This window comes from Felis catus, chromosome B2, assembly GCF_018350175.1.
Source record: "Felis catus isolate Fca126 chromosome B2, F.catus_Fca126_mat1.0, whole genome shotgun sequence".
NCBI classification, from domain to species: Eukaryota; Metazoa; Chordata; class Mammalia; order Carnivora; family Felidae; genus Felis; species Felis catus.
In genome coordinates, this window is record NC_058372.1 from 98,959,764 (window position 1) to 98,980,088 (window position 20,325).

General features: G+C 36.0%; 2 protein-coding genes across 2 annotated transcripts in view; one reads left to right on the top strand and one right to left on the bottom strand.

Moving 5' to 3' along the window:
• Nucleotides 1-20,325, top strand: part of CDC40 (cell division cycle 40) — a 61,419-nt gene that overhangs the window by 5,375 nt on the left and 35,719 nt on the right. Inside the window, exons 3-4 of the mRNA XM_023254239.2 lie at nucleotides 9,002-9,088; nucleotides 16,793-16,922. Of these exons, the coding sequence (XP_023110007.1) occupies nucleotides 9,002-9,088; nucleotides 16,793-16,922 (217 nt within the window). The remainder of the gene's footprint in view (nucleotides 1-9,001; nucleotides 9,089-16,792; nucleotides 16,923-20,325) is intronic.
• METTL24 (methyltransferase like 24) overlaps nucleotides 1-20,325 on the bottom strand; it is a 170,751-nt gene that overhangs the window by 3,112 nt on the left and 147,314 nt on the right. The window lies entirely within an intron of this gene.

Sequence of the window (20,325 nt, forward strand, 5' to 3'; positions counted from 1 at the left end):
TTTATTTAATTTTTTTTTACTGATCTCACTACTTACATAGTCCTATGGTCCTATCAGATGCAAATATGACAGTATTTTTTTCCTTCTTTGAATCTCTCTCTCTCTCTTTTTTTTTTTTTTTTGCCATGCTTGCTAAGATTTCCAGAAGGATCAAAAGTAAGATAGAAAAAGCGTATATTGAGCAAAGGGGCATCTGGGTGGCTCAATAGATCAAGCATCTGACTCGATCTCAGCTCAGGTCTTGATCTCAGGGTTGTGAGTTCAAGCCCCCTGTTGGGCTTCACGCTGGACGTGGATCCTGCCTGAAAAAGATACATACGTGTGTGTGTGTATGTATATATGTATATATATATGTATATATATATATATATATATATGTATATGTATATGTATATCTTTTATGTAAAGACACACACACACACACATACACACACACAGACCAAAATATGCTCATGGACCTAAATCAAAAATAATAATAATAGAAAATATTTTGAACTGAATAATAAGGAGAATAATACCAGAAGTTGTGAGGTGCAGCCATAGCAATATTTTTTTTTAAGTTTATTTATTTATTTTGAGAGACACAGACAGCGCGAGTGGGGGGTAGGGCAGAGAGAGAGGGAGACCGAGAATCTCAAGCAGGCTCCCCAATGACAGTGCAAGCACCACGCGGGGGCTCAGACCCATGAAACTGTGAGATCATGACCTGAGCTGAAACCAAGAGTCAGACACTTAACTAACTGAGCCACCCAGATGCCCCAGCAATATTTTTTTTTTTTAAGTGTAGCCTTGAATACAGGTAATGGAAAAGAAGATAGAAAATTAATATGCTAGGCATCCATTTTTTTGGATTGATTTTTTTTTTATCATTCTGTTTTTTTTCCCTGTACCCATTTGTAAATTATGCCCTCATTTCTGCTCTTTGATTACCCCTAGAAATTAAAACATCTGAATTAATCAATATCTTTACTTTTTTTTTTTTTTTTCAACGTTTACCCATTTTCTTGGGACAGAGAGAGACAGAGCATGAACGGGGGAGGGGCAGAGAGAGAGGGAGACACAGAATCTGAAGCAGGCTCCAGGCTCCGAGCCATCAGCCCAGAGCCCGACGCGGGGCTCGAACTCCCGGACCGCAAGATCGTGACCTGGCTGAAGTCGGACGTTCAACCGACTGCGCCACCCAGGTGCCCCATCAATATCCTTACTTTTTACTGAACAGTGCAAGAACCTTAGAACACTGCAGTTTTATTAACATTCCACTACCCCTACTTTAGCTATTATTGTCCTGTATTTTTTTATATATATTTAAATTTCAGAAGATGGCAGTGAGTTATGCCGATTCCTGTATCTCATACGCAAAGAGATTGCCTTCTGCCTATTGTGCATACTTGATGTCCTTTAGTGAGGGGTAGCTGGTGGCAACTGCTTGCAGTTTTCGTTTGTCTTGAAAATGTTTTTATTTAACCATCTTTCTTGAAGGATCTTTTCACCAAGTTTCATTTACTTAGCTGACAGTTCTTTTCTCTCAACATATTTAAAATACCCTATTTTCTGATTTTCACTGTTACTGATAACAAGTCAGCTGTCATTGTAGCCGTTCTCTTTTCCTTGGACTGCTTTTAAGGCCCTTACCTTCTGCCCCCCTTTATTTGGGGTGTACTTTCAGTCTTTAGATTCCTTATGGGATACCCAGGTGTGGACATCTTTTTGTTTGTCCTGCTCAGAATTTGTAGAGTTTCTTTAATTGGGAATTCATTGGTTTGGAATGTGGATCTTTCAGTGTTTCTGCAGAGTTCTCAGTTCTTATTTCCACATACTATTTTAGTCCTGTTCTTCTCTTATTCTAGAACTCCAGTTAAACATATTTGTGTTCTCCAGTGTGTGACAACAATTATTTTCTGGTTAAAAATGTATTTCAATGCAGCACTATCAGATTTTTGCACTTTGGAAATCATGTAATGAACCCTATTGGGTTGCAAGAGTTGTTTGTTAATTGACTTTAAAATTAAAAAAATAAAAAAGCAGACCTGGCATTCTCTCATTTCAGTCCATGACTATGTTACCTTTCCCCAATGCATTCCCTGCTTTGGCATAGCCAACTTGAGTAAAATGAAAATTCTGCCTCTAATTTTGAGCATATTTTAAAATTTCTTTTTGGGTGATCTTACTCATACTCGTGAGCCTCAAATAGATCACCTTTTTCCTCTGCATTTGTTAAGAGCCAAACCCAAAGGATATCTTTATGTGAATTTCTATTCTTTTATGACATCCACTTAAACTTCCATCTTAGAAAGTTTACTCATTCCTACTTTTTGGGGGAAAAAACCTATACTATAAATTGGTAAATAGTTCATAGTAATGATTAATACTTATGTTCTGCTTTATAGTTTACAAAGTGCTTTCACATCTATATTCTTATTTGTGCAACAGTAAAAAATGTGAAAAGGACTCAGAAGTAAATACTATTTCATTTTATTCTCAAATTTGTTTGAATCAAGAGAAGATAACTTTTTCAACCTATTTGACCCATAGGGTGCCCTTCACTCACTGTACTTTAATTTTTATGGATAATTAAAATGGAATAGAAATCCTTTGTAATTCTGTGGTAATCTTAATTGCGTGCTTAATTATTATTGAACTCCTCATGGATATTAAAACAAGGTTGTGGTATTGTCCAAGTTTTTCTAATCAAATGTTATAATTACTAACTCTTCACTTTCTGGAGGGTTGTCCAATTTGTTCTATAATTTTAGCAAGAACCAGACTGAGACCTATTTATATTTTTTATTAGTTGCCACTGTTGTCCGTATAAAGAATAATTCTTTTTAAGTTATAATTTGAATTTAAAATTTGCCATCTCATGGTACTCCATTCAAAATAATTCAAAGTTAAAATACTCGTATTTAGAAAAATGTGATAAACTATATTATAAAGTGGTTCTAGGGTCTCCTGAATGGCTCAGTCAGTTAAACCTCCAACTTTAGCTCAGGTCATGATCTTATGGTTCGTGGGTTCGAGCCCTGTGTCAGGCTGTGCTGACAGCTCAGAGCCTAGAACCTGCTTTGGATTTTGTGTCTCCCTCTCTCTCTCTACCCCCCTCCCCACTTGTGCTGTGTGTCTCTTTCTCTCAAAAATAAATAAACTTAAAAAAAAAAAAAGTGGTTCTAGCAGCTGTATTCTATAAAATACATTGGGGAGGCATGAATATGGCTAAGCTTTGTTATTTTAAGCAGTTTATACTAGAATTAAATATTGAGAGAGACACATTTAATTCAGTTTTTATGCAGTTGAAGCCATTTGTGTATGACTTTTTAATTTTATGGTACTGAGTTTTACTATTCAACACTAGGCAGATACTATCTCTAATCAGTGAAGATTCTAGTGTGCATTTTGGGGTAATATACACTTGACCCTTGAATAAGGAAGCGGTTAGGGACACAACCCCTCCCCCACACCATCCAGTTGAAATTCTACCTATCACTTTTGACTACCCAGAAACTTTACTAATGGCCTACTGGTGATGAAGCCTTACTGATAACGTAAATAGTCAATTAACACATACTTTGTATGGCATATGTATTATATACTATATTCTTACAATAAAGGAAGCTAGAGAAAAAATGTTATTAAGAAGATCATAAGGAAGGGGGCACCTGGATGGCTCAGTCAGTTGGGTGTCCAACTGCGGCTCAGGTCATGATCTTATGGTTCCAGGGTTCAGGCCCCACATTGGGCTCTATGCTGACAGTTCATAGCCTAGGGCCTGCTTCGGATTCTGTGTCTCCCTCTCTGCCCCTCCCCCACTTGCGTGTGCACGTGCATGCGTGCACTCGCTCTCAAAGAAACATTAAAAAACAAACCAGAAGGAAGAAAAAACACACTTACAGGACTGTACTCTATTTATTGAAAAGAATCTGTATATAAGTTTAATTCTGTATTGTTCAAAGGTCAGCTGTATACGTATCATTCTTTAGATGGTCCGACATTTGAATTCCCTTCCTTGAGAGTCTTCATGTGAAGAACAGCCCTTGCTGCCCCGACCTTCAGAGCCTGAAAGCCCAGATTCCCATTCTCCTAATTCCATTTTATTTAAGGCTCAGGACAGTAACTTGGGCTCAGCAGACAAATGCACTCACTTAAATTCTAATCTAAAGCTATTCCACAAAGAAGCAAGGAAAGAGAGTATCTTCAGTGGCAGTGGTGGCCACCATCTCGTTTCTCAGGCCACGAGTCTCAACAGCAGTGTCCAGTGGCAGCCACAGTCATTTAGTGATGATGTTCAGTAATGGCGAACTGTTGTCCTCAGTGGACTGGCTCTGTGGTAGGATTGGTTTTCAATTGTGATTCCATCTGTATACTCACCCTCACTTATGCCTATTTCCCCAAACTGATTCTCCACCCTTCTTAGCAGTTCTAAGAGAAAGGACTCAATATTGTTTAATCAGTCTGTGAGAGTTTAGCTGCTTGTGGCTAAGCACCCTGACTGATAGCCCGCCAGTGGTTTTTTTTCGTTTGTTGCTAATGTGTCTCTTTAATATCGTTCATTGTGGTTACTTGAAAATTTCCCCCTTCCCATTTATTCTATTAGTATCTTGGAGTAAGCGACTTAATGTTGCTAATACTTACTTCACAGAAGTGTTGCAGGAATTACATGAGATAATGTGAGTCAGCACTAATGTCGTTAAGCCCGTTTTTTTCATAGCACTTACCCTCTTCCAGCAAACTATGTAATTCACTTAGTATATTGCTTATTATCTGTCTCCCCCACTTTCTAAGCTCCACAAGGTCAGGGAGCTGTATCTGCTTCTGCGGGCCTAGAACAATGTTTGGCACATAGGAGGTACCCAATCAGTATTTGTTGAATCAATAAATGAATTTGGAGTTACCATACTTGGTTTGTGAAGAGGCCTGTGCCCCCAACTACTCAAAGAAAATAAAATCAGTTATGAGCCCCAACATCTCCCACCGGCTCCAAACATCTATCACCCATTACCCATCCTTTGTCACCTCTGTTTCATCTCAGAGAAGGCTCTCCTCTTTTCAGAAGTTAACCTTCCAATTGTGTCCTCGATTCTTTTCCTTCCTACTTCTTCCAGGATAACCACACCATTGATTATTCCCTCATTCTTTTTTTTCCTTTTGAGTTTATTTATTTATTTATTTATTTATTTATTTATTTATTTAGAGAGAATGCAAGTGGGGGAGGGGCAGAGGGAGAGAGAGAGAGAATCCCATGCAGGCTCCACACTGTCAGTACAGAGGCAAACGTGGGGCTTAAAACCACGAAATCATGACCTGAGCTGAAATCAAGGGTCTGACGCTTAACTGACCGAGCCACCCAGGCACCCCTCCCCTCATTCTTTTCATGTGTTTCTCCCTACTCTCTCCTATCCTGTAGCTTATAATTGACTAAATCTCAGCTTAGTCTCTTTTTAAGGAGGGAGCTAACAAACTTAATTTGACCTTGAAAATCCTTCAATCTGGCACCCCATCTCTGCTTTATTGCCAGATGTCTTGAGAGAGTAGAAACTATTACTGTCCTCTTTTTCTAAATCCTTAATTATATCTCTGTCTCTCATGACTGCTCTTCTATCTACTCCACTACCAGAATCATTCTGGCAAAGGTTTTTTTGTGATGCAATTGCCAGATTTGGCAATCATTATTTAGCCTTAACCCTCTTTAATTTCTCTATGGATTTGACTTCTTTCTTCAGTTTAACAAATTTATTGAACATACACTAAATTCTCTGTATTCTAGGCAGTGAGGATATAAAATCTTCGTAAAAGTCATGTGCAACAAATAATATAGTATCACAATTGCTATAAGGAATTATGTACAACATTCCTTAGGACCATGGAAAAGCAGTTTTCCTGAGCCAAGAGGAGGAAAAGTATAAGAGAAAGTAAGATGACATATTATCAGATAATAAAGGGATATACAATAAGGAACAAACAGAGTGACATTGCCAACAGCACAGAATAGATGCAAGTACTTGATATTTTTAAAAATCAGTAATTTGTCTAATATGGCAAAAGTGGGAGTGTATTAAACCAGATAAGGAGGTATTAGAATAGACAAGATATGATGGCGTCTGTGCTAGAATAATGGAGACAGGGATGTGGAGAGGGACTGTAGAAGCGGAGTTGTTGGAGAAACATTTCAGAAATGGAATCAAGATTCTGTGCCTTATTTGTTAGTGAGTGAAGGTAGAGGCATGGCGGATTGAGATGTGTTTTGGACACAAAGTGTTTGATGTTATGGAACACCCGTATAATGCAGTTCAGTAAGCAGCTGCATATATGGATCCAGAGGCCAAGCGTGTGGTCAGGGTTGCAGATAAAAATCTAAGGTGGAGATTGAAGTCATGAGAAAGACAAGAGAAGGTAAAGATACAGTTTTGGAACTAGAGAGGATGGAAGTTTAAGGGAGTCATATTTGAAGAACTCTATCTCTGAGAAGTAGAAAACTAAGTTGGCTGCTTTGGGTGAGGGTTGCTTTAGAAGTGGTAAAATTTTGGAACAATAATTGTGTGCCTACAGTATTATTTTCTTTGGTCAGTTTCCTAGTCTTTGTCATTAGTCATTCTAAGTCTCCCAGATCTTCATTTGTCAGTAGCATTGCTTCTTCGGCAGCATCATTCACCCTTAAAAAAAATTTTTTTTAATCTTTATTTATTTTTGAGAGAGAGCGACAGCGTGTGAGCAGGGCAGGAGCAGAGAGAGAGGGAGACATAGAATCCGAAACAGGCTCCAGGCTCTGAGCTGTCAGCACAGAGCCTGATGCAGGGCTCGAACTCACGAACTGTGAGATCATGACCTGAGCCGAAGTCGGACACTCAACCAGTGTCTGAGCCACCCAGGCACCCTTTTGATATCTCACCTTTAAAAAAAATTTTCAGGGGCATCTGGGTAGCTCAGTCAATTAAGCATCCAACTCTTGATTTCCATTCAATCATGATCTCACGTTGAGGATTGAGCACTGTGGCGGCCCGTGCACTGACAGTGCCGAGCCTGCTTAGGATTCTCTCCCTCTCTCTGTCTGCCCTTCCCTTGTGTGCACATGCACATACATGCGCACGCTCTCTCTCTCTCTCTCTCTCTCTCTCTCTCTCTCTCTCTCTCAAAATAAATAAACATTAAAAATGTTTTTTGATTATTACTTTGAGTTGTGTTATGCATTGTGTTGACAGATGTATGTCACATCAGCAAAAGACCAACAGAATAAAGATGGTGATGTGATAGGGATAATTTTAGGGTTTGAAGACACATTTGTGCATTCAAAATCCAGACAATAAATAAACATGTCAGATGATGAAAAATATAATGGAGAAAAATAAAGCAAAGTAAGAGGAAAGTGGAAAAACTGAGCAGGGACCTGAAAAAGAGAGAGACCAATCATGTGAATATCCAGGGAAAGAACATTCCAAGAAAAGGGAACAGTACATGCAGAGACCCTGAGGCAGGATTGTCCTCTGGTGAATTCTAGGAATAGCAAAGGAGCCAGTGAGGCTGGAATTAATGAGCATCGGCACAGGACTAGATGAATACAGAAGTTTATGGAGGCGAGTGGGGGTACAGATCATTCTGGGATCTCAGGGGGAGGATAATTCTCAACCAATTCGATTCAAACATCCTCATTTTGTAATAGTAATTTTGTAATTCCACTTTAGTGAAGTATAATTCACAGATGGTATGTAACTTTCTTAAAAATTTTTAAATATAACTTGAGTACCATAAGTAAAGGAAAGGTATTTATTACCTGTTTAATGTGTATTAAACCTGTTTAAACACATATGAACAGCACATTTTTAATATGTAAATAATCAGGCAGAACAATACAGGAAGACAAAAATGCCTTGTAACACTACCTAGGGGAACCACACTTAGCTTCTGAGAACAACTGGTAATGAGCCTTTACACCTTTATTAGGCTTTTACTCTGAGTGGAGAAGCTACCTGAGGGTTTAGAGCAGGAGTAACATAATCTAATATTTTTTAAAAATCTCACAGCTCCTGCATGGAGTGAGGCTGTGAGTGGACAAGGGTAGAAGCAGGGAGCCCATTTCAGAGACTATTGCAATAATCCAGGTGCGAGTTGATAAACTGGGTTGTGAGATGTCCATGAAAGAGGACTTGAGAAGTTGTTGAACTCTAGATGTGTGTAGAAGATAGAGGATCTGCTGATGAATTGGAGGTACAATGTAAGAGAAAGAGGAATCAAGGATAACTCCAGGAGTTTTTGTGCGAGCAGATGTAAGGCTGGAAGAAGTCATTGGGAAGGGGTGACCAGAAGTTCACTTTTGGATATATCAAGTTTGAGATGTCCATTAGGCATCCTGGGAGAAAAGATGTTGAGTTAAAGGTCAGATACACAAGTCTTTAGAGTTCAGAGGAGAGGTCCAGACTAGAGATGCCAATTTGGGAATTACGGTATTTGTAAGTGTTGGGGTTACACAAAATAGAGATCACCAGTGATTCTCTGGTGGACATGAGATTTTTGTGTTTGTTAAAGCTAGGGGATGAATTTAAGACGGTTGAAACATTGGTATAGAGTGTAAGATTTAGATTTAGAATGTTAGGGTCCTGCCACTTCTTCAGTCCTGAACCATGTGCCATCTGGGTATAGCTAATAAGGTTTGGTGAATAAAGAAGGAGTTATCCTGAATTTGGAACTGGAGGTTTTGAGTTCATAAAAAAAGAGGAGTTGGACTCTCTTAATTTAAGTCTTTGAGTAGCTTATTAGCTTATTTAGAAAAGTTTTTAATATGTTCAGATGAGACAAAGCCAGTATTTTGAAAGGAAAAAAATTTTGTTATGCATTCTAACTTCTATACCTATATACATTACTTCTATTAGTCCTTGATTGTTAGAAATATTAATCATATGGTACTCGTGTAATAATCATAAAATTAGTGTTAAGCTGGCTAGTATGATCTTAATGTAGTTTCTAAAATAAAATCTTCATCTGTCAGATCTTTAACGTTCATTTGGTTTTCTTCTAGGAAGATTTGGAGACCGGAGTTCACCTTGACCCTGCAGTCAAAGAGGTTCAGTATAATCCTACCTATGAGACCATGTTTGCTCCTGAGGTGAGAAAACATTATATTTAAGATTTTGCCTTAAAAAAAAAAAAAAAAATTCTGCCTTTTGCTAATGCATTTGAATTATACATAGGTAGATAAACAGTGAGTTTTTGGAGTTTTCTCACAAGAATATACATTTAAACTTTCAAAAAACATGTCTTGTTATGTGTCAATTATATCTCAATTTTTTAAAAAAAGAAATTGTACCTTTAAAAATGTGCTAATGTTTATCTGCCAACATACAACTATCTGATAGAATGGAACTGTCTTTTGAAAAAAGACATTTTGAAATGTTTGGTTCTTAGATGTGAACATAGTTAACATCTTCCTCAGTATTGTTAAGGGAGTATTATAAATTAACCATAAAGGAAAAAGAACTTGTTTTATTAGCATCATCAGTGCGGAGTGTATTATGAAACATCTGGTTACAAATGCTCCTGTGATGAATGCAAAAAAGGGGTGCCGTGCTAATGTGTTCACTGCTCAGAAGTAGTCACAGGGTGTATTGCTTGCTCTGTGTGAGACATCTTATGATGGTGGTGGTGGTGGTGGTGATGATGATTAATGCTGATGGAAGCACAAAGAAGATAGGGGGAAAAAGGCAAAAAAAGAAAAGAAAAGAAAAGAGAGAAGAGAAGAAAAAAGAAAAGAAGGAAGGAAGGAAGGAAGGAAGGAAGGAAGGAAGGAAGGAAGGAAGGAAGGAAGGAAGGAAAACAGTAAAAACTGTCCATTTAGGAAAGTCTTTGTAGAAAAGTGAAATTTATAGCTATTTTGTTTTCAAAAAGGAAAAGAATGCTTGGCTGAGAAAATGGAGATGCCAGAAAATGGTCATTATAAAACAAAAAAATAAGCCTTCAGTAGCAGGATCTGTAAGAAGCGCTTTAAAATGGGGGTGAGGAGCCATATTTTATTGCAGCTGAATGAAGAAAGAGGTACTTTTTAATACTTTTTGGTTTTGAGCACACAGTCATTGTCCTTTTTTTGATAAAGCAGTCATAAAGCTGTTTTATATAATCTGCCTGCTCAGGTTTCTGTAGTCACTTGAAATATGGCGAGTGAAAAATGTAGCACAGCTGATGATGTCAGTGCTAGCATTTAGACATCCCTGTAGCGGTTCTCCGGCTGTCCAGTTAGCAGAAATCCCATGCTCACATTCTGAGACTGCAGCACATTTTAAATTTTATTATATTATTTCTTAAGTCCTTCTAGCCTGTTGAACCTATAGACTGTTTCATATCCCTTGGCACCACTTTAGCTGGCATGGTGAAGAAAGGTTGTACGTTACATATATGCTTCATGATTTTTTTAAATGAAAAGTGCTTCAATAAAATAGGGCCACTAAATTCAGGAAATGAGAAAGTTTGGAAGTAGTGTGTGTGTGTGTGTGTGTGTGTGTGTGTGTGTGTGTGCGCGCGCGCGCGCGCGCCTGTGACCTTCCTATGTCAGTGCATTTTATATGAAGTCTCTTTCTCTTAAATGTTTCGGTCCTGTGCATAACTAATACATTGCTGTGTGATTACTGTTTTCAAAATTTAAAAGATGAAGTTGTTTTTTTTGGTGATATTGATGAGGCATTAGGCGTATCATTGTCTTTGTGAGATTACCAGTCCTTTAATGATCTGTTCTTTTTTTTTTCTTGTTTTAGGGAGCCTCCCATTCAATATATAAATTAGTTTATGTTACAAACACGGATGCTTGTCACCAATTTGAGAAAGGAGTGATGAGAGGGAAAAGTGAAGAAAAATTACAATTTTTCCTGGTTGCCAAATGAATTCTGTTACATAATAGATAATTAACTTAGAATTTTATGACTAGGATCTGTGTAATTTGCAAAGTATGGAAAGGTGTCACCAGGAACTTTGCTGGATGAAATTCAAGTTCCCATATTTTGAGAATCCATTGTTAGAAACAAGATACAACCCCTCTCCTCAAGCTACTGTTTACCAGAGAGGATATGCTTTGTGTTATTTTAAAAGATAGAGTGCTCACTTCAGCAGCACATACACTAAAATGATAGAGAGCACATTGTTTCCTAGAATGCCTAAAGTCCTATTCAGGTTAAAGGAGAGATTGTGTCTGGTTGTAAAGATAAGAAAAAGTTTCATGGAGAAAGTAGTATTTAAAATAATAAATGGCTGGAGCACCTGGGTGGCTCAGTCGGTTAAGCGTCCAAACTTCAGCTGGGTTCCATGAGTCCGAGCCCTACGTCGGGCTTTGTGCCGACAGCTCAGAGCCTGGAGCCTGCTTCAGATTCAGTATCTCCCTCTCTCTCTGCCCCTCCCCTGCTTACACTCTGTCTCTCTCTCAAAAATAAAATAAAAACGTAAAAAAAACATAAACAGTAAATGGCAAGATTTCATTCTTTTTGATCACCAAGTAGTATTCCATTTTATATACCGCATCTTCTTTATCCATTCATCAGTCGATGGATGTTTGTGTGTTTACCATAGTTTGGCTATTGTTGAGAGGTGCCACTATAAACACTGGGGTGCATGTACCCCTTGAAATCAGCATTTGCAACAAAGTGGATAGAACTAGAGTGTGTTATGCTAAGCAAAATAAGTCAGTCAGAGAAAGACAAATATATGAATTCACTCATGTAGAATTTAAGAAACACAACAGATGAACATAGGGGAAGGGAAGGAAAAATAACATAACAGAGGGAGGGAAACCATAGGAGACTCTTAAATACAGAGAGAACAAACTGAGGGTTGGTGGGTGGGGGGATGGGCTAAATGGGCATTAAGGAGGGCACTTGTTGGGATGAGCACTAGGTATTATATGTAAGTGATGAATGTCTAAATTCTACTCCTGAAACCAGTACTACATTGTATGTTAATTAACTTGAATTTAAATAAATAAATTTAAAAGTAAATTAATTAAAAAAAAAAAAACACTTGAATTTAAAATAAACAGTAAAGTCCCAGTTAAGAACATGAGATTTGGGGTTAAATGTACTGCTTATTAGCTTTGGTGTGACCCTGGGTTACCTTAGTTTTCTCAAGGGTAAAATGAAGATAATTTCTACTTTACCAAGTTATATGGATACACATACTAATGTATGATATGCCTAGGAAACTCTGGCACAGAGTAAGCATTTAATAAATAGCAGCCCTTACTGTTATTTATGTTACTATTACTGGCATTGATGGCCAGAAAGGCTTTTATGAGGAAAGATTCCAGGCAGAAGAGAGTAGCATTAGCCAAATTATAAAAGATTTAAAGAACAGGAAGGAATACTTTAGTCATTGTCAGTTGGGGAAAACAGAGAGGTAAGATTAGAGTGATAGTTTGCATGGTGTTGCACAGGGTTATGGCCAATGTAAACAGTTTGGTCTTGATTTAATAGATGATACATAGATTTTTAAAGTTCTTATTAAAGCGGCATAATTAAAGCTAAATTTTTAGGAAGGTTAATTTGGTAAGGATTTGCATGATGGAAAAGAGTGGTCATAGAAATAAAACTACCATTTCTTACTGTATCCTGCATCCCTGAGAGATTTATATAGTTGTATATCTCATCTCCTTTAGTCTTTACAATAACCCATGTTATTATTAGTACTCTAATCCCTATTTTATAGGGAGGAAACCAAGTCTCAGGGTTTACTGTCAGCAGATAATGTATTTGGGGATGTGAGTTCACATCACTCTTCACAATTGCTCTGTGGCTGGAAGACCTGTTTGTAGACCGTTGCAGAGTTTGCACATTATACCCCTACGTCTTGGACTTTGCTAGTTCAGTAAACTAACTGAATTGACTACTTTATTTTATAAAATATTATTTTTCCCTCCCAACTGAGGACTTTTCCTAAGTGGTCTAACCTAGTATCTGGATAAGCTTTCTCAAATTATAGATAGAACTTGAAGATATAATAGCCGTTGCTTTAGTCTACTGATTTTCTTCATTTCACTCAATCCTTTTTGGATCTACTTAGAGAAAAATGTACTTGTTAGCTTTCCTAGACTCATGTAAAACCTGTAAGTTTCAGGGAGATTTTCAGATTTAAAATAATAGTACTTTGGGGCGCCTGGGTGGCTCAGTCGGTTAAGTGTCTGACTTCGGCTCAGGTCATGATCTTGCGGTTCGTGATTTCAAGCCCCGCGTCGGGCTCTGTGCTGACGGCTCAGAACCTGGAGCCTGTTTCAGATTCTGTGTCTCCCTCTCTCTCTCTCACCCTCCCCCGTTCATGCTCTGTCTCTCTCTGTCTCAAAAATAAATAAACGTTTAAAAAAAATTTTTTTTTAAATAAAATAAAATAATAGTACTTTTAGGAATAGAAAAACATCAAAGTTAAACAGAAAAAAAAGTTCCTAGTTTATATTAGAAATCTGGCCATAAGGGCTGCTATAAATATTAATGTTGGAATGAACTTTAGAAGACAGTTCAGCTCTTTTATTTCATAGATGAGGAAACTGAGGCCCAAGGTCATAGAACCCATACTAGTAAAAGATCTTGTTTTAGTAATAAACTCTGCTTATGTCTTACATGATTGAGGTATTCTCCCAATAAAAATGAATTGTGGTGATCTTTTCCAAATTTGTGGAAAATAATTAAGTTAATCAACAGGATCTTCTCACCTTAAAGTTTGTTTCTAAATGTTTAACCATTGATGGCTACAGTAAACATTAATGAAAAACTTAACCAGAAATCTAAGTATAATATGATTATTACTGGTTCAATAACTTGGGGGGGTGTTCTATATGTGAATTTATGATTATGATTTCACAGTTTTTACTAGTGTAAATTTTCTTAATACCTGTGATGTAATGCTATACTGCTAAGACACTGACCCTCAAGTACTGTACCTCCTGAAGACTTTGGAGACCCACTGCCTTACGATACACAGATTTCTTAGATTTACCCACATCTTAACGAATTAAAAATGCTTTTCTCCTACTTTATAAATAAATCACTACTTCACTCAGGTGAAACATATAAGCATACTTAGGAACATCCTGAGATGTAGTGATCTGAATTATGAATTAATACTTAAATGTGTATATTTTATATGGGAGATTATAACTGACTGTGGTGTACTTCAGTATGGTCTTAGCTAAAAACCGCTAAATACTCATACCTAATGAACTTAAATGTATTTTTAAAATCCCTTGAATACAAATTTAGTTAAACGTAATTGCCAGAAGTTAAAAAGAATATTTGGAAGTCAGTTTTGTGTGCTTTTTATGTGCTTTTTGATTTTTTTATTTTTTGGAAGATATTTTTATTTTAAGTATTCTCTGCAGCCACCATGGGGCTCAAACTCACAACCCCAAGATCAAGAGTCACATGGTCCACCAACTGAGCCAAGTGCTCCTGTACTTTGTTTTGTTTTTTAATGGTTAACCCAGAATTAATAGAAATGCATATTCACAGAGACCAGGAACACCTGGGACACATAATTTTTAAGGAATTGAGAAGAGCTGACTTCTGCTGAATAACATTTCTCTTGTTTTCTTTGTTGGCATTTATTTAATATCTTTAAGGTCAGTTCCAGGAGCTGCTGTTAACCAGGCAGTTGGGGTGAGCCAGAAGTAGATAGATCCTCCCCCAACCCAGTTTCCTATAGCATTAGAAGATTTTTTTGTTGTCTCCAGCTTAAACATCTATAAAACATAGCACATTAAAATTTTTAGACTGCTTTAGAAATAGCACCAATATAAGATACACGTAGCTGTAATCTGTGGATCTGTATTCATATAGAAATCAAAGTTCCTTAACACTGAGAATTTTTCTTTAAAAAATAGAGCTGATTTGATATATATGGCCAGTAGAAGAATTGTTCTTTTTTTTTTTGTAAAATCTTAATAAAATAAAGACTATGGAAATTGTATTTTCCTTTTTCAAATGGAAATTATAAATATAATGGTTAGCTTATTATATGAGTAACAAGATCAATGGAGATATTTATCATTTTAGATCCCCCCCCCCAGAAATATCAGATACTGCTTTGTGGATGATAGCTGACTATATTAGGTAGAACATCTAGGAAACTTAAATCACTTTATTATCCTTACTCTTATGGATGTTCCTTGTTTTTGTAATAAATTTCATGACAAAGTTACTATAACTGCCAGCATTCAGTAGTCTAGATTTTTTTTCTCCCTTATGTTTCTACCCATTAGTAAGGAGGAACTAATATGGGCTGTGAAATCTTGCACTCTCCTTTATTATAAATTCAGAATGAATAGTAATAAAAGTTTTGTATGTAAATAAAATATTTTTAAATTGAATCACTTTAAACATAGAAATGGAAGCTATCAATATAAAAGAATATTGTAGTAATGCATTTTCTTCTAAAGCAGAAAAAAAACATAAAGCAAATGTAACATCATTTAAATTCAGATTTTTGTGCATAGTATAATATTGATATCTAGAGAAGGCAGCATTCTCCTTAAGAGAAGACCAATAACTTATATGTATGGCTTTGGAAATATATCACAGGAATGGTGGTTTCTAATGGTAGTGACTTAAGGTGTTCTGACGCTGAAATACTTTATCATGAAGACCTTCCAGACTTTAAATAAGAATATCTTGTCTAACCCCACTATTTCCAAAGTGGGAAGTTCATTTCATTGTTTATTTTAAAACAAACAAAAAAATACAGAGTTGGATTTTTCCATTACCATTAAATAAATATTATTAAATTAATAGTGCTTGACATAATCTGATACTTTTTTTTACCATTTTTTTAAAAGTTAGTATGATTGCACATTTAAGGAATGTTATGATACAATAGAATCCTAGACTAGAGTTTGTTCTAACCTTGGTTCTACCAATTAATAATAAAACTATTGACTCTGGGGCAGATAAAATACATCATCTTTAGCCTTTTTTCTTCATTTCTAACATGAGAAGGAGAATACCTCTCTAACTTTCCAGGATCTTTGTACAAATCAAATTAAATAACATTTGGAAACCATTATGGAAACTCAAAGCATTATAAACAGATGATAATGTACTATTTTGTGTAAGACTTTCATAGGGTGACTTCTCAGAGTAATTTTATTTCATTTGCAATATCTTTTTCTAGGAATTTCTTCAAGCATTTTACTTTAATTGTCTTTTTCCTATTCTCTGACCCCAGTGGGGTTCTCATTAATCTTTCACTTCATTAATGCTTTCAGTATGTCATACATGATGGTAAGTATTGAGGATTTTAAGTCTCTACCTTTGAAGAACTCATAATCTAGTAGAGAAGAAACATGTATTTTTAAAATTACATCATGGTACCATTATTGATATACCAAAAATCATCTTTATAAATTAAAAAAAAAAAGTCACCCCAAATCTCCCAAATCGTTGGACAAAAATATAGTAACTCAATCATCAAGAGCAGCATTGTCCAATAGAACTTCCTGCAATGAAGGAAATGTAGTAGCCAATAACCACATGTGACTGTTGAGCACATGAAGTCTGGCTAGTGTGACCGAGGAACTGAATATTTTATTTTAAGTAATTTAAATTTAAATAGCCGTGCAGAGACTTGGGTGAGCTGGGTTCCTCTCCTTCTGTCCTAGGGTCTGGGCTGACAAACAGTGCTCATCAGCCATTGCCCAACTGTGCTGAACCATGTGTGGGGAGCATGTTCCCAAGTAGGTTACTTAGCCCCTAATGATTTAGAGTTGAAAATATATTGTACAATAATTCTAGTATTCTGGCTTTATATACTTAGGATTTAAGTTTGACTTTTTTTTCTTATAACATTGCAGTTTGGACCAGAAAATCCCTTTAGGACACAGCAAATGGCTGCCCCTAGAAATATGCTTTCTGGATATGCTGAACCAGCTCATATCAATGACTTTATGTTTGAACAGCAAAGAAGAACTTTTGCCACCTATGGTAAGGAGATAAGATTTACAGTTTCCAGTTCGACACATTTTTGGGTGTGTGATAATCTGTTTTATCTTCTTGCTTTTTAAATTTAATAACCTAGATTCCTTTTTCAAAAGGTGCATTTTCTTAAACACATCTATAAATATTTATACAAGTGTGAAGTTGAACTAATATTTTTAGCTGTCATTCTAAATCTGCTGTGATTTCTGAGTACTAGAAATACTCTATGGTCTTAAAAACAGAATGTTCTCTGTTGTACTTGATAATGAACACTTGTTATTGAATGTCCATTATATGCAGGTCACTGTTGAAGTTGGTAAATGACCAGATAGTGTTGAATTTACTTTTATTTTTAATTCCAGTATAATTAACCTACATTGTTATATTAGTTTCAAATGTACACTATAGTGATTCAGTAATTCTGTACACTGCTCAGTGCTCATCATGATAAGTGTTCTCTTAATCTCCTTCACCTATTTCACCATCCCCCCACTCACCTCCCTTCTGGTAACCATCAGTCTGTTCTCCATAGTTGAGTCTATTTTTGCTTTGTCTCTTTTTCTTTGTTCGTTTGTTTTATTTCTTCAGTTGCACATATGAGTGATCATACAGTATTTTTCTTTCTCTGACTGACCTATTTCACTTTGACTTTATACCCACTAGATCCATCCATGTTGTTGCACATGGTAAAATTTCATTCTTTTTTGTGGCTGAGTAATATTCCGTTGTATATATCTTTCAGATCTTTATCCATTCAACTATCGATGGACACTTGGATTGTTTCCATAACTTGCCTATTGTAAATAATGCTGCAGTAAAATAGAGCTACATAAATCTTGAATTAGTGTTTTCCTATTCTTTGGGTAAATATCCAGTAGTAGAATCACTGGATCATATGATACTTCTATTTTTAATTTTTTGAGGAACCTCCATACTGTTTTCCACAGTGGCTGTACCAGTTTGCATTCCCACCAACAGCGCACGATGGTTCCTTTTTTCCACATCCTCGCCAACACCTGTTGTTTCTTGAGGTTTTGATTTTAGCCATTCTAACAAGCGTGAGGTGATATCTCATTGTGGTTTTGATTTACAGTTCCCTGATGATCAGAGATGTTGAGCATGTCTTCAAGCGTCTGTTGACCATCTGGATGTCTTTGGAGAAATGTCTATTCATGTCTTTTGCTCATTTTTCATCAGATTATTTGTTTTTTTGGTACATTCTGTATATCTTGTTATTAACCGACTGACTTTATTCTGTTTCTCACATCTTCTCTCTGAAATGTTTTCTCTTATTTACTGAAGGACATCAGGAAATAGAATGGCCACAGACTCATTGTGTAAAATAATTATATCTGATCTGTCAGTGGTAGGATTTAATAAAGTTAACATGCATACAAGGTCAGGAATCTCCTCTAAAAGAAGATGGTCTTTATAATGTCCCTGTTGATAGTTCCACAGATTATAGTTCCTAGTCACTTATATCAGATTTGCTAGTATTCGGTGGTACCTTTCCTTTCTCTTTCTGTAATCCTCATCTGTGTCTTTATGCTGTTGTAGTTGTTATCTTCTTTATGAATTAGTTTCGTGTGCTAATGTTTCTTTTCCAAAAAGTAATTGACAAAGAAAACTTTGAATTTTACAACAAATTTAATAATCACATCTTTAGACATCAGCACATTCTCTTTTTTTTCTTTCTTTGCAGTTAGAATTCTAATTCCTCCTTTTATTTCTTACAGAATTTGTTTTAAGTTCTGAACAAATTTTTCTGTCCTATCTACCATTAACTTCCATTATTATAAGATAGGATTAAAGAAGGTTAAGGGGAGCCTGGGTGGGTCAGTCAGTTAAATGTCTGATTCTTGATTTCGGCTCAGGTCATGATCTCACGGTTCGTGGGTTCAAGCCCTCCATCGGGCTCTGTGCTGACAGTGTGGAGCCTACTTGGGATTCTCTCTCTCTTCTTCTCTCTCTCAAAGTAAATAAATAAACTTCAATAAAACTTTATAAAAACATTTTTAAAGGTTAATAAAACAGTATCACGTGAAATACTATGTATTCAGTGATGATTTTTAACAAAAGTTATTTTCATAAAAAAAGAATATAAACAAATTTTAAAACTTTTAGGAAAGAGAGAAGAAAAAGGTTACCTATAACCTCATTATACTAAAATATCTACTTTTAGCATTATGATCTTTATCCCTCCAAGTTACTCTATACTGTAATCATTCTATAGTGAAAAATTTGCATCTCACCTTCTTATTCAGTGTTCTACCATCAGCATTTCCCAGTGTTAATTTATAATCCCAGTTTGTCATTTTTAAGACCTTGGTAGTATCCACTGATGGGTTCTGTCATAATTTTCATAATTTATTCTAATGTTGGAAAGTTGCTTTTTTCTAATTTTTAGGGAGTGATGCAAACTGATTCACTGTGTATTAGTTTAGAGTTTTAGTAAAGATAGTATTTATCACAATACATTCTCAGAAACTGGTTTTGAAGAGATTGTCATGTGTTAGGTTATATTTCATCATGTCAAGGTTATAATTAACAGTGTTCAAAAACTTAGACTGTATACTTCTGAAATCACCTAGAAGAGTGGGACTCTTCCAGTCCAATAAAATGGTTATAAATGCATTTGTACCCATAAAGGATCCCCTGTAAATATGAAGTATATGTGTGTGTATGTGTGTATAGCACATAAAAATCAATTTTATTACATCATGAATTTATTATTATATTCTAGCCTGTATGAAATAGACTTTTAAAGACTTTGCTTGTTTTCTTTAGGGAGGACTTAAGCAATAATTTAGATAGCTAAAACTACTTTAAAACAAAACAGAAAAGAAAATGTCCAATTAAGCTTATACTGATAACTATTTTCTTTCTTAAATTATCCTATAGTAAGAATATTTATTTATTTATTTATTTATTTATTTATTTATTTATTTATTTATTTATTTATGTTTATTTATTTTTGAGAGAGAGAGAGAGTGCGAACAGGAGAGGGGCAGAGAGAGGGAGACACAGAATCTGAAGCAGGTTCTAGGCTCTGCACTGTCAGCACAGAGCCCAATGTGGGGCTTGAACTCAGAAACTGGGAGATCATGACCTGAGCCTAAGTCAGACACTTAACCAACTGAGCAACCCAGGCGGCCCCTATAGTAAAAACATTTAAAACTAAGTTGGTTTAGATCTGGGTTCAAAAATGGACTTGGGGCTATCCTATATTAGGCAGCCTGGAATAAAAGAAGTAGCCGATTGCTAAACAAATTATGGTCTGTCTCCTTTGTGATAATCTTAGAACCAAGGACAGTTTGCTTGAACTTAAATTAATAAATAAGTTAAACAACCTCAGTTTTAGCAATTTCTCTTTTCTTTACCCCTAAGTATTCAGCAAGTATAGCTTCTG